This window comes from Somniosus microcephalus, chromosome 5, assembly GCF_052327205.1.
Source record: "Somniosus microcephalus isolate GS21.2 chromosome 5, FLI_Smic_1.0, whole genome shotgun sequence".
NCBI lineage: Eukaryota > Metazoa > Chordata > Chondrichthyes > Squaliformes > Somniosidae > Somniosus > Somniosus microcephalus.
The window spans coordinates 153,099,109-153,113,258 of NC_140991.1; the positions used below are offsets into that span (position 1 = coordinate 153,099,109).

At 42.7% G+C, this 14,150-nt stretch overlaps 1 protein-coding gene across 3 annotated transcripts in view; it reads right to left on the bottom strand.

The window, feature by feature from the left end:
• Nucleotides 1–11,978, bottom strand: part of LOC147117400 (cytochrome c oxidase subunit FA4-like) — a 35,625-nt gene extending 23,647 nt beyond the window's left edge. Inside the window, exon 1 of one of the 3 annotated variants that reach the window (XM_085988371.1) lies at nucleotides 11,658–11,978. In XM_085988371.1, the coding sequence (XP_085844497.1) occupies nucleotides 11,658–11,699 (42 nt within the window). In that variant the 5' untranslated portion in view covers nucleotides 11,700–11,978. Of the gene's footprint in view, nucleotides 1–6,765; nucleotides 6,794–10,805; nucleotides 11,048–11,657 lie in introns of those variants that run through there. The other 2 variants (XM_085988372.1, XM_085988370.1) reach the window with 2 other exon arrangements.
• Nucleotides 11,979–14,150: the final 2,172 nt, after the last annotated feature.

A 14,150-nucleotide genomic window follows, 5' to 3' on the forward strand; every position in this document is an offset into this window, starting at 1 on the left:
AGGGGTTAAAGTATTTGCTCAGACTGGCGGAAAGTGGGGAGTGGTGTTCCACAGGGATCAGTGCTGGGACCATTGTTGTTCACTATATGCATAAACTATTTGGACTCGGGAATCGGAAGTACAATCACAAAATTTGCGGATGACACCAAATTGAGGGGTATAGTTAATACTGAGGAACACCGCGACAAAATACAAGACAACGCTCATAAACTTGCAGAATGGGCGTGTAAATGGCAAATTAATTTCAACAAGTGAGGTGGTGCATTTTGGCAGGATAAATAAGGCCACATACTCCTTGGAAATAAAAGTCTAAATGGGGTAGAGGAGCAAAGAGATCTAGGAGTACAGATTCACAAATCATTAAATGTAGCGACGCAGGTTAACAAGGCCATAAAAATTGCAAACAAAGCACTGGGGTTCTTTTCGAGAGCAACAGAATTGAAAAGCAGAAAAGTTATGTTAAACTTGTATAGAACCTTGGTCAGGCCACACTTAGAGTACAGTGCACAGCTCTAGTCTCCATATTACGAAAAGGATTATAGAGGCACTGGAGAAGGTGCAAAAAAGATTTACAAAGATAATACTAGTACTGAGAGGTTATAACTATCAGGAAACACTGAACAGGCTGGGGCTCTTTTCTCTAGAAAAGAGAAGGCTGAGAGGTGACCTAATAGAGGTCTTTAAAATTATGAAGGGGTTTGATAGGGTAGACGTAGAGAAAATGTTTGTTTGTGGGGGAATCCAAAACTAGGAGTCATAAATATAAGACAGTCACAAATAAATCTAATAAGGAATTCAGGAGAAACTTCTTTACCCAGATAATGGTTAGAATGTGGACCTTTCTACCACATGGAGTAATTGAGGTGAATAGCATAGTTGTATCTAAGGGAAAGCTAGATAAGTACATGGGGGATAAAGGACTAGGAGTTTATGCTGATAGGGTTAGATGAAGTAGGGTGAGAGGAGGCTCGTGTGGAGAATAAACGCTGCATGGAGCAGTTGGGCCAAATGGCCTGTTCCTATGCTGGAAATTCGATGTAATTTTCTTACGTTCTTAATTCTCAATCTGCCTGCATGCCATGCTTGCTGTACAATAGCTTCTACTGGCTAATGTATTATCTAATCTAATACAAGATAGAAGGGCAGGTATGTCCTAACTGCCAATAAATAATGGTACCTGGGGTCCAAGACTTGATAGAAGACAAGCAGTTTGACAGCACAGAGGCATTGGAAAGGATACAGTCCAGACTGACCCCCACCTTCATGCCACCAACTCCATCCACCTCCCTGCCTGTTTGCTTAGGCTGAACCAGGTTGTACACAACCTCTGCATTTTTTTTTAGACCCAACGTTCAAACCCCATATAGCCTTTCCATCACCAAGACTACTTACTTCCACCTCCACAATGCCATCTCCATATTTAACTTACCCCCACTATCAACAAAACCCTTATCTAAACTTTTGTCATCTCTAGGCTTGTCTTTTCCCACGCCCTCCTTTTTGGGCCATCAACCTCTACCTTCTGAATTGTCCAAAACTATCATAGCCTTCACTCTTGTCCTTGTTGCTACCCCATCCCCCCAAAAATCTAATTTCAAAATTTTCTTCCTCATTCACAAATCACTTCCCAGCCTCACCCCTATCCTACCTCTGTAACCTTCTTCAATCATACATCCCTTCCTTTGCCCTGCAACCTTCTGACTCTGGCCTGCTGATCGCACCTCTCCACTCCACTCCACTCCACTCTCGATGGCACAGCCTTTTCCTGTGTTGGCATTCCTTCACTAAACCTCTCTTTCTCTCCAACTCTGTCACTGCCTTTAAAAGCCTTCTCAAAACCCAGTTCTGATGAAAGGTACACACTTGAAATGCCATAACTTGCCTGTTTATTGCTGCTGACTGACCTGCTCTGCATTTGCAGCATTTTCTGTTTTTATTTCAGATTTCCAGCACTTGCAGTTTTTCCTTTTTCTCAAAACTAATTTCTTTGAATAAGCTCTTGGTCACCTCTGCTAATCCTCCAGCAAAGTCTTGGCATCTGCTCGTTTTCTGCTCTGTGAAGCACGTTTAGATGTTTTATTCTATGTTAAATGCACTATATGAATGCAAGTTGTTATTCCTGATGTAGAGTAGAAATCTAAAAGAGATACATCAATTTGCAGTTGATATGAGTTTTCAAATGATGTGTGCTACCCAACCTATTATTCTAGTAAACAATATAAAGTTGAAGTAACAGTCATACTGAAAATATTATCAAGCTTCACGTATTCTCTTTGGGGAGGGAGGAGAAGAAAAAGAGCTCAAGAAAAACAGTAACTATCAGACCCAGAACTGACCGTATCCAAACAGCTAATGGTCAACTATATGATACAATGAATATTTCCTTGAGTCAGGTGACTTAAAACAAACAAGTAAGTTTGCTCACAAGCTCAAGTACCTAGATTACATAATCAATCATTGACCATTGACTTACTTCATTTATAAAGTTGCACATTTAAAAAATAAATTTAGGAAACATTTATATAGAGAGTAGTTTGGTATTCCAATTAGGTCATGAAAACTGTATCCCATGGCCCTCTGGAGAAAACCATCAACACCTTGCAAGACTTCTTAACAAAAATGAAGTATTAAATTCATAGGAAGCCTCAACTCCAAATATGACTAAATTCACAGGATGAACATTTTAGCCTCATATCTGAATATAGATAAAAAATTCTGTGTTCAAATTGATATAATCGGCCAGTTTTAACAGTTAGGCTCTGTACAAGAACTGATAGTGTCAACAGACTAGCAATAACTAAGTGTGAAATTATAAAAGGCGGTTCCAAACAAGTGTATTTGAGCACATTTTTTGACCATTTAAAAGGTTAAGGGCACTCCACGAGGACATCCTTCAAATGTTTCTAGCTATACCGCACTTGAAGAGTTCTAACGTTTCTGGTCAAGTAGGGATCGATTTCTTGTTCAAGTGACATCAGCAATGATTCTCCCAGCAAATACCACCACTAACTCTATGGGAAACAATATCCCTTTTATTTTGATGCATGGCCATGGTGATCGCTGTTGGTCCAGAATTTGCTGGAGTGGGCATCTCGCCGGGAGTTGCATTTTTTTCCTCATCCTTAAGCTCCAATTATTTATACGCTGCAAATTGCTGGAGGTGCAAATTGATAATGGTGTGGCGTGGTCAATGGGGCATCTTGGATCTTAGTGAATGATAGGGCCAATAGTCTATCTCCGTAACCAATAAAATTTAAAGATAAAGAAACAGAAATGACGGAGAAAGATCTAGGGTGAAATAGAGTCAAATTAGATACTGAGCAAGAAATAAAGGAAGGGAAAGGAAGATTGGATTGAGAGAGATAGAGGGGGAAAAAGAAAAAACCTCGAGGAACAATTTACTACCAGCAGAAGTGATACTCCACAATTTCAATTGTTCCCTTTTTGGGCCTCCAAGGTTGAGTGGCATGTCAGGACTAGGGTTGAAAAGGGGTGGAAAGTTTCTGGTAAATTTCCGGAAATTTTCCACGGGAAGTTTAGCTTGGGAATTTTGCCCAAAAAAGCACATGCTAGCATAATATTGTTTTTTTTGTATTTCTTTCTTTTTTTTCCCCCCACAGGTCCTCTCTTAAAATTACTAACAGAGATGGAATCTTAATTATTAAGGAATTTCTTAATCAATATATGTTTATCTTCTTACTTGGCTTGTTTTAATAATTACAAGTTTTGTGTGTGACTGTGAACAAATGTGTCCTGATTGGTTGGATGAGTGGATGAGCGATTAGCTCCCTCTATTTGTAATATTTGCATATCGAATTGTGATTGGCCTGCAGGCATCTGTAAGACTGCTATAGTTTTTTTTTAAGATCCAGGTTAGGGGTCCTGAGGGAAGTCATTTTGTTTTCTGCTGATGTTGTGATGATGCAGTAAGTAAATCAGACTTTATACCAAATAAACCAGTTACTTGTTGAACTCTGTTGTCCTTCAATTTAAAATATACAAAATAATACACTATTGGTGATGTAGCGTCGTGTGTGTACAGGTCATGCTTCCATCACATGGAGCATCAGCAAAAATGTACTCGCCCTGTTGCAATCGTGCTGATCGACCGCAGTTCGACAGAGACGAATGCCCTTTATTTCTCTGCATAGAACAATGCCATGTTTACCGTCGGATGTGTGGAAGGATTTTATCCCAGGCATTAAAGATGGAAAGACTGTGTACATGTGCAAACACTGTAGAAAGCCATATGTAAAGAATGCCACAAAGATGCAGCAGCATTTATCCAAATGCAACAACTTCACTCAAAGCTCACAGCAGTCAGCCCAGAGTTCCTCTGCTTCCATTCAAGAAGATGATGGTTCTCATTCAGCATCAGGCTCATCATCAGCAACTCCTGGCCCACTTGGAAGGTTCTTTGATACAATGGATAACCATAGCCAGAAGAATGCAGATGAGTGCCTTGCTCAAGCTGTATATACAACAGGCTCACCCCTCATGCTCACAGCCAATGTGTACTGGAAGAGATTTTTCAATGTTATTCGCCCTGCATACTGTCCTCCCACCAGACATGCTTTGTCTACTTATTTGCTGGAGGCTGAGTATAACAGAGTCCAAGGAAAGCTCAAAGAAACGATAGCGATGGCAGACTGTGTTGCAGTTATCTCAGATGGGTGGTCAAATGTACGAGGGGAGGGCATTATAAACTACATCGTCTCCACTCCTCTCCCAGTGTTCTTCAAGAGCACAGACACGAAGGACAACAGACACACAGGCACATACATTGCTGATGAGCTGAAAGCGGTCATCAACGATCTTGGATCACAAAAGGAATATGAAGGCTGCTTGGGCTCAAGTGGAGGAGCCCTACCCTCATATTACGTCTATTGGGTGCGCAGCTCATGGGCTTAACCTGCTCCTCAAGGACATCATGGGTTTGAGAACCATGGAAGCACTGTACAAGAGAGCCAAGCAAGTTGTTAAGTATGTCAGGGGAAAACAGGTAGTTGCAGCAACCTACAACTCCAAGCAAATGACAAAGAACAGGAACAGCACACTGAAGCTGCCCAACAACATGAGATGGGGTGGTGTTGTCATAATGTACAACAGCCTTCTGGAGGGTAAGGAGTCGCTGCAAGAAATGGCAATATCCCAGTCTGGGGATATGGAAACCACCATCAAGAAAATACTGCTGGATGATGTGTTTTGGGAGAGAGTGGTTAGCAGCCTTAAACTACTCTCACCAGTAGCATCTGCAATTGCTCAGATTGAAGGCGATGACACTGTCTTGTCAGATGTTCTCAGGCTTTTTACTGATTTAAAAGAACAAATCAGCATTGCCCTACCCACATCCCTGCTGCTCAAAGCAGAGAAGGCAATTGTTCAATTCATGCAGACGCGTCAAGAATTTTGTGTCAAGCCGATTCATGCTGCAGCATACATGCTGGACCCAAAGCATGTTGGGAGACCAATACTTTCTGGAGAACAGATCAACAGCGCTTAGTGTGATTTCTACCCTCTCACACCATCTCAATCTGGATGTGGGCAAAGTTCTGGGAAGTCTGACAAAGTTCTCTACCAAGCAAGGTCTTTGGAATGGGGATGGGATATGGGAATCATGCAAGCATATCAGTGCACATACCTGGTGGAAGGGACTTTGTGCATCTGAAGCCCTGTCACCTATTGCATCGGTGATACTCCAAATCCCACCTTCATCAGCGGCCTCTGAACGAAACTGGTCACTTTTTGGGAATACACATACAAAGGTGCGCAACAGGCTGACTAACAAGAGAGTGGAGAAACTGGTGGCTATCCGGGCGAACCTACAACTTATTGAGCCAGATACAGAAGTGTCCACCACACAGCTAGACACTGACACAGAGGAGGAAATGGACACGTCAGAGCCAGAGTCAGAGAATCAGGAGGAGCAATGAGGAGTAGAAGACTCAGAAGACTCATGAATAGAAGACGCAAAGGGACAAAATAAGGACAAATTACAGGCTAAATAAGCTGACGCGCTTTTTATTTTATTTTAGATGGGTCTTTTTTGTGGGGGTTCAATAAAGTTCAAAATTATAACCTAAATGAAGTTTTGAAAGCCTGTTTTTATTTGTATGGAACAGTATGTCTATTTTGACAACAAAGATAATATAAGGGTCAGAGACAAAAACCATCAGTGTGCAAAAAAACTCAAAATTCCCAAAATTCCCATAAATTCCCGAAAATTCCCATGGAAAGTTTCCTCTTTTAAAAATTACCAGAATTTTGCAACCCTAGTCAGGACCATAAATTACATCATTAACAGAGTCCTTATGCTGCGAAATTGCAGTCCTAACTTTCTGCAGCGAGTTTAATTTGCATTTATGGCGCAAATCCAGCAATACCTACACGCATGGTGAGGTTGACAGCGAGATCCCGTTTTTGCCAGGAGTGGCACAAATCATCCAGCAATTTGTGCCGATTTGCAACTCACGCCGTATCTCTTCATCACCACAGATTGCGGGGTTTTTTTACGTACTAATAACAGCGTACATTGTGAATTCACTGTTACTTTGCCAGCAAATTCTGGGCCATTAAATAATGAAGTATCAGTCAAATATTTAGTAGCTTGAAATGCCAGCTGTCCTCAGAAATTTGATATGATGATAGAAGTTCTAAAAAGGTACCAGAAATTATCTGGCTTAGACTTAAAAGGAATTACTTCTCCAGTGTTCCCTCGCGTCAAAGAACGTGTTCACTTTATTTTAAAATGTAACCATACTACACCTGCACTCTTCATCAGAGTCCTTTTTAAACAAGTTCCCTTTATCCTTCCCCCTCCGTGGGTGAGCAACTTATTTTTGTGCAATATCTTCTGGAAGGTGAACATACGTAGGCATTGGGCAAGGCCAAGCTCAGCTACGATAATCTGTCCTTGCCAAGTTGAATATTTTGACGACATTCCCTATGGAGCTAATAGATAGGCTAATTCCTCAATTCTGTTGGGAGTGCATGATCATGGAATTAGTCCTCAAGTTCTAGCATAAATCACTGCCTTCAGGAGAGCAAGGGAAGAAAACAGGAGAATTAGACAGCACCCTTAAAGCAAGTCTCATAATTTCATCTTTCCAGTGTAAATCCCAGTTTAAAATATTTAAGTTTCGAATGCAGAGATCAATTTCTGAAACATTCATTCGTGTATTCACACCAATGTCCACTCTCCACCCTAGATTACCACCAATAACAGACCAAAATTCAAGGGCACAAGAGTAGAGATCAGCAGTACATGTAAACCATTTTACTTATCACTGTTCAAATCTGAGGAATTGACAACACAGTAGGTATATTTTATTTTCCCTTCAAATAGACAGTCTTCTTTAACTCCCGTGTACATTAAATAAAATTGTTGAAGAGTACTTAGGATCATAGGAACAGGAGTAGTTCATTCAGCACCTTGAGCCTGCTCCGCCATTCAATTTGATCATGGCTGATCTGTATATCAACTCCATTCACCCGCCTTTACTTCATATACCTTGATACCCTTAAATAACACAAATCTATCGATCTCAGTCATGAAAGCTCCAACTGTCCCAGCATCATAACCTTTTAGGGGAGAAAATTCCAGATTTCTGCTACCCTGTGTGTGGAAAAAGTGCTTCTTCATTTTGCTGCTGAATGGCCTATCTCTAATTTTAACATTTTGCCCCTTCATTCTTGATTTTCCCACCAGAGAAAATATTAAATCCTTTTAACATTTTAAACACCTTGATTAGATCATCCCTCAAGCTTCTATACTCAAGGGAATACAAGCCAAGTTTATGCAACCTGTTATCATGTAACCCTCTAAACCCCATTATCATTCTGGTGAATCTGTGCTACACCCCCTCCAAAGCCAAAATATCCATCCCTCAGTTCCCAGAACTGATTGCAGTACTCCAGATTGGTTCTGACCAAGGCTCGAGACAACTGAAGTATAACGCCCTCCCCTTTGCATTCCAGCCCCCCTGAGAAAAAGGCCAACATTCCATTAGCCTTTTTGATTGCTTGGGGACACTCAAATCTCTGCTCTTCCACAGTGTCTAGTTTCTCACCATTTACAAAATACTACCTGTCTACTAGCTTTTAATGATGCGTACTTGGACTCCCAAATCTCTTTGCTCCTACATGGTTCCTCACCATTTAGAAAATACTTTGATTTATCTTTCTTGGGTCCAAAGTGGATGACCTCACGCTTGACCACATTGAACTCCATCTGCCATAGTTTTGCCCACTTATTTAATTTGTTTGTCATTTTGCAACTTCCTGCTCCCATCTGCACTACTTACTGTCCCTCCTACCTTAGTGTCATCTGCAAACCTGCATTTACAACTCTCTATTCCTTCAACCAAGTCAGTAATAAATATGGTGAAAAATTGAGGCCCCAGAACAGATCCCTGGGGAAACCACTTGTCACACCGTGCCAATCAGAGTACTTGTGCAAAACTACACGTTTAAAAGAACTCTCCCAACAGTCATTAATTTTTCTAAACACCAGTGAGGGAAAAGTAAAGCACTCACACTTCAAAAGTATTTTAATGCAGCAGTTAGATCACACTAGGAAAACTTAGTTCCTAGAACGGTGGCATAGTGGTTAGCACTGTTGCCTCACAGCGCCAGGGACCCGGGTTCAAATCTGGCCTCGGGCGACTGTGTGGAGTTTGCACATTCTCCCTGTGTCTGCGTGGGTTTCCTCCGGGTGCTCCAGTTTCCTCCCACAGTCCAAAGATGTGCAGGTTAGGTTGATTTGGCTATGATAAATTGACCCTTAGTGTTAGGGGATTAAATACGTGGGGTTACGGGGATAGGGTGGGATATGTGTCAGTGCAGGCTCGATGGGCCGAAATGGCCTCTATCTGCACTGTAGATTCTGTGATTTTGTGAAAAGTCATGACAATCATAGCTCAAAATTGCCAATTTAACACCATCATGCTGCCTGCCACTACCAGATGCTATAACTAATACAGGGAGAGTCGAGAACTAGGGGGCATGATCTCAGGATAAGGGGTCAGCAGTTCAAGAAGGCGGCCCAACACCACCTTCTCAAGGACAATTAGGGATGGGCAATAAATGCTGGTCTTGCCAGCGATGCCCACATCCCATAAAAAAAAATTAAAAAAATTTAGGTCTGAGATGAGGAGAAATTTCTTCACTCAGAGGGTTGTAAATCTATGGAATTCTCTACCCCAGAGGGCTATTTCTTACAGGATGCTCAGTCATTGGGTATATTCAAGGCTGAGATCAATAGATTTGGGAATCAAGGGATATGGGGATCGGGTGGGAAAGTGGAGGTCGCAGATCAGCCATGATCTTACTGAATGGCACAGCAGAGTTGAAGGGCCGTATGACCTACTTCTGCTCCTACTTCTATGTTCTTACAGCAGATAAATTGACACCATTTTGCAGTTTTAACCTGTTGCCCTCTCCCCATTTATATATAGTTGTAAAAATAAAAAATAAAACTCTTCTATGGATGACATCGTTGCATTAGCAACATCTTCACAACCTCTTCTGTGCATGAACACAGGCCTGCTGCCTGTATCTTATCCCACACCAAGGCTCACTCAACCATCACACATGTCCTTGATGGCCTAAATTGGCTCCATCCTCAATGTCTCTAGTTTAAAATCCTTGTTAAAAACCCTTCATGGCCTCACCTTCCCATCTCTGTAACATCCTCCAGACCTATAACCCACATCCCCCCAAACTCTCCATCCCTCCTTCATTCATCAAGACCCCGCATTCTAGAGCTTCCTCCCTAAACTCCCCTACCTCCCTCTCGTTCTTTAACACCCACCTTAAAACCTACCTCTTTGGCCAAGCTTTTGGTCAGCCCTCCCAATATCTTGTCCTTTTCCAGCATTTTCTGTTTTTATATCAGATTTCCAGCATCCACAGCATTTTGCTTTTATCTTGTCCTTTATCTCTGGGTCTATTTATTTCTGTGAAGTACCTGGGGCATTTTTTAGGGACATAGAAACCAGAGTAGGTCATTCAGCCACTCCAGCCTGCACCGCCATTCAATTAGAACATGGCTGATCTACACCTCAACTCCATTTTCCCACCTTTGCTCCACATCGCTTGAAACCCTCACCTAACAAAAATCTATCGATCTTAGTCTTGAAATCACCAATTGTCCCAGCATCTACAACCTTTTCTACTCTGTTTCCTACATTACAATTTCAATTCAATTTCAATTTCAATTTTATTGGTCACATAACTAAATACAAGAAGTGTAATCTAGTCAGTGAAATGCTTTTTTCTTGACTAGCCGAGAGCACCAAGCAGCAAGAACACTTAGCTGCCTGGTACGCACGGAGCTCGCAAGGACGGCAGCCATCTTCATCGGCGCCATCACAAAAAAACACATACCGACATATACACGCATACATACTTTAAATATAAATAAAGCAGACATAAAATAAATAAAAAACATAAAAAAGACAGCACATAAAATGAACAAGCAATAATGTAAAAAAAGTAATTTCTACAGTAATTACATTGATATTTCTACCCAGGCTTCTAGAATAATCTCTGGGGTTACAGGGTGGCCGCACTGGGAGAGCATCTTGAGGAACTCACAACTTAATTAATTAATTCAATTTATTTAATTAATGAATTAATAATTAATTAATAAAATTAAATAAATAAAGAGCCCCCTCAGTCTTTCTCGATGTTTCCATCTTGGTCTCTCTCGATGTTTCCCCTCTCTCTCTCTCGATGTTTCCTGGCTTTCTCGATGTTTTCTCTCAGTTTTTCCTCGATGTTTCCCCTCGGTTTCTTCCACACACCTGGCCTGCACATTACCCCTGGCTGTCCAACTTGGCGTCCTGGTAACCGGGTTCCGCTCCAGCTCTCGTCTTTCAAACTGTCACTCCAGCTCTCGACCTTCAAACTGTCACTCCAGCTCTCGTCTTTCAAACTGTCTCTCCAGCTCTGATCCTTCAAACTGTCTCTCCAGCTCTCGACCTTCAAACTGTCTCTCCAGCTCTGATCCTTCAAATTATCACTCCAGCTCTTGACCTTCAAATTGTCTCTCCGGCTCTCGACCTTCAAACTGTCTCTCCAGCTCTCGACCTTCAAACTGTCTCTCCAGCTCTCGTCTTTCAAACTGTCTCTCCAGCTCTGATCCTTCAAACTGTCTCTCCAGCTCTCGCTCCTTCAAACTATCACTCCAGCTCTCGACCTTCAACCCTCTCTTACAACAGCAACTACATGTCAAAAAGTACTTAATTGGCTGTAAAGCACTTTGGGACATCCATTGGTCATGAAAGGCGCTATATAAATGCAGGTCTTTCTTTTTAAAGGCGCTATATAAATGCAGGTCTTTTTTAAAGGCGCTATATAAATGCAAGTTTTTCTTTTTGAAGGCACTATATAAATGCAAGTCTTTCTTTTTGAAGGCACTATATAAATGCAAGTCTTTCTTTTTGAAGGCACTATATAAATGCAAGTTGTTGTGATGGGGCATCCCCATCCCCAGGGGGGTTAAAGCCCACCTGCGTGTGTTGACAGGGCTTTGCGCGCATGCGCCTCTCCCACCTGGGGACAGGCCCACGTGCCTCGTCAATGATGTCACCGCAGACGGACGAGAGAAAAAAACTTGAAAAGTGACTTGTGCTGAAGCGGCAGCAATTACTCACACTTGGGTGCTTCTTGCCTTGACTTATCATGAGCCGGAACATTGCGGTAGGCGAGCTGAGGCTGGTGCGGGACGGCGGATTTCACTTCTTGCCCTTTCCCAACCGCGAAATCAGTGCCGCCCCCAGCACCAGGACCCCACCTGGAGCTGGCCAAACACACTGCCTGGCTAAGGGCTCAAGGTGAGAGGGAGGGCTGGACTGGGCTGGGGGGAGAAAGAAAGAGGCCTTTGGGAACTCTGAGAAAGATCAGAATGATCTTCAAAGGATATTTTAATACAATAATAACATAATATGTAAGGGCGGGGGTGAAGCTGGGGCAATAGCAATTCAACTCTGCCCGGCAGCTATCCAGTTGGACCCTTAGGGTCCTCCCATCTATAACGGGAAATTTCTCCAAAAATACCCCTCGGAGCGGGTCAGCGATTGGACCTGCCGGCCTGTGGGCGTGGTCATTCAGTAATTGCATTGACTGACTGGGCCAGAAGCTGGGGCGGGGCAGAACAGGCATAAAGGGGCGTGCCTTGAAGGGTGAGGGCACTTCAGTTCATTGATTTTCTCTGCTGGGTGTTTGGTGTGCTGGAAGCAGCTGCATAGACTGTCAGGCTGTACACCTTATTTTAGCATTATTAGTAGATCATGTTATCAACAGTGACACATTTACACTAGCAGTGCAGCCAAAAGAAGGAACTTCAAGAGAGTTCAGGATCAAAATTGCATTCTACTACTCAATGGTGTCCTGTTTGTGCTCCAAAGTACTGCATTAATAATTTGCCTCAAAAAGATAAAATTGTACTTAATTATACATAAATAAATAAGAAAAACAGAATCAATTACTTCAAGTGAGACTTTTCTTGGTTAATAAATGTAACCTAAAGCTCAATGTTCAGATTTCTGTTCAAGGTTTGAACATCCTTTGTCTTGAGTATAGCGGGGCATTGAGGCACAAAATATTGAACAATTCATAAGAACATAAGAAGTAAGAGCAGGAGTAGCCCATACGGCCCTTCGAGCCTGCTCAGCCATTCAATAAGATCATGGCTGATCATCGACCTCAACTCCACTTTCCTGCTTGATCTCCATATCCCTTGATTCCCCTAGAGTCCAAAAATCGATTTCAGCCTTGAATATACTCATAGGGCTGGATTTTCCTAAGCCCCTGGAGTCGGGTTGGAGGCGTGCGGGCGATAAAAATCGGAGATCCGGGGGTCCCGACCCCATCCCGCCTCCAACCCGCCTCCATGTCAATTTCATAGGAGTCGGGTTCCCGACAAGTGCTGGAACCCGACTCCCAGAGGCGGGAAGGGATTAAAGGCAATTAAACTGCCTGTTAACAGGTCGTTAACAGGTAGTTTTTTGCCTATTCGCGATTTTTATTGCTGGTTTGTGGGCTTCCCGACAGCTCCAAACCACGAAAATTTTTCGAGGCGGGACGTGGGTCTGAGGTCTTGGAGGGGTCGAGATGCCCAGTGTTCAGGTGAGTGAGGGGTGCAGGAGTGCAAAGGTAAGTGTTTTGCAAGTGTTTAAATAAGTTTAACTTACTTTTACCTTTACAGGAGTCCTGCATTCCAGTGTCGGGAGTCGGCTGCAAGAACCACAGAAGATCCGATTTTTAAAAAAAAAATCAGCTTCTTTGTTTCTACAGCAAAATGATTTTAAAGTTATCCTGAGAAAGGACTGAGGCTGAATTAGCAGTTTTTCAGTGCTTGACAGCTTCAAACAGCTGTTAAACACTGATATTTCATGTGCCAAAAGCTTTTGACAGATGAAATGTCAATCTCTGACGTCACCTGTTGCCGGGTGGCCCTTAATTGGCCTGCTGAGCCCACAGGGCGGGCTCAACAAGGTCAATCAGAGGAAAATACAGTGGGTTGGCCACATCTCCATGGAGGCGGGACAACAAGCCCGAATGTGGGTTTCCCACCTCCAACCCGCCCCCGTAGCAAAATCCAGCCCAAAGACTCAGCATTCACAGCCCTCTGGGGCAGAGAATTCCAAAGATTCACAACCTTCTGAGTGAAGAAATTCTTCCTTATTTCAGTCTTAAATGGTCTACCCCTTATCCTGAGATTATGCCCCCTAGTTCTAGACACTCCAGCCAGAGGAAACAACCTCTCAGCATCTACCCTATCAATCCCCTTCAGAATCTTGTATGTTTCAATGAGATCACCTTTCATTCTTCTAAACTCCAGAGAGTATAGGCCCATTCTACACAATCTCTCATCATAGAACAGCCCTCTCATCCCAGGAATCAATCTAGTGAACCTTTGTTGCACCGCCTCCAAGGCAAGTATATCCTTCCTTAGATAAGGAGACCAAAATTGTGCACAGTACTCCAGTTGTGGTCTCACCAAGGCCCTATACAATTGTAACAAGACTTCCTTACTCTTGTACTCCAACCCCCTTGCAAAAAAGGCCAACATGCCATTTGCCTTCCTTATTGCTTGTTGTGCCTGCATGCTAGCTTTCTGTGTTTCTTGCACGAGGACACCCAAA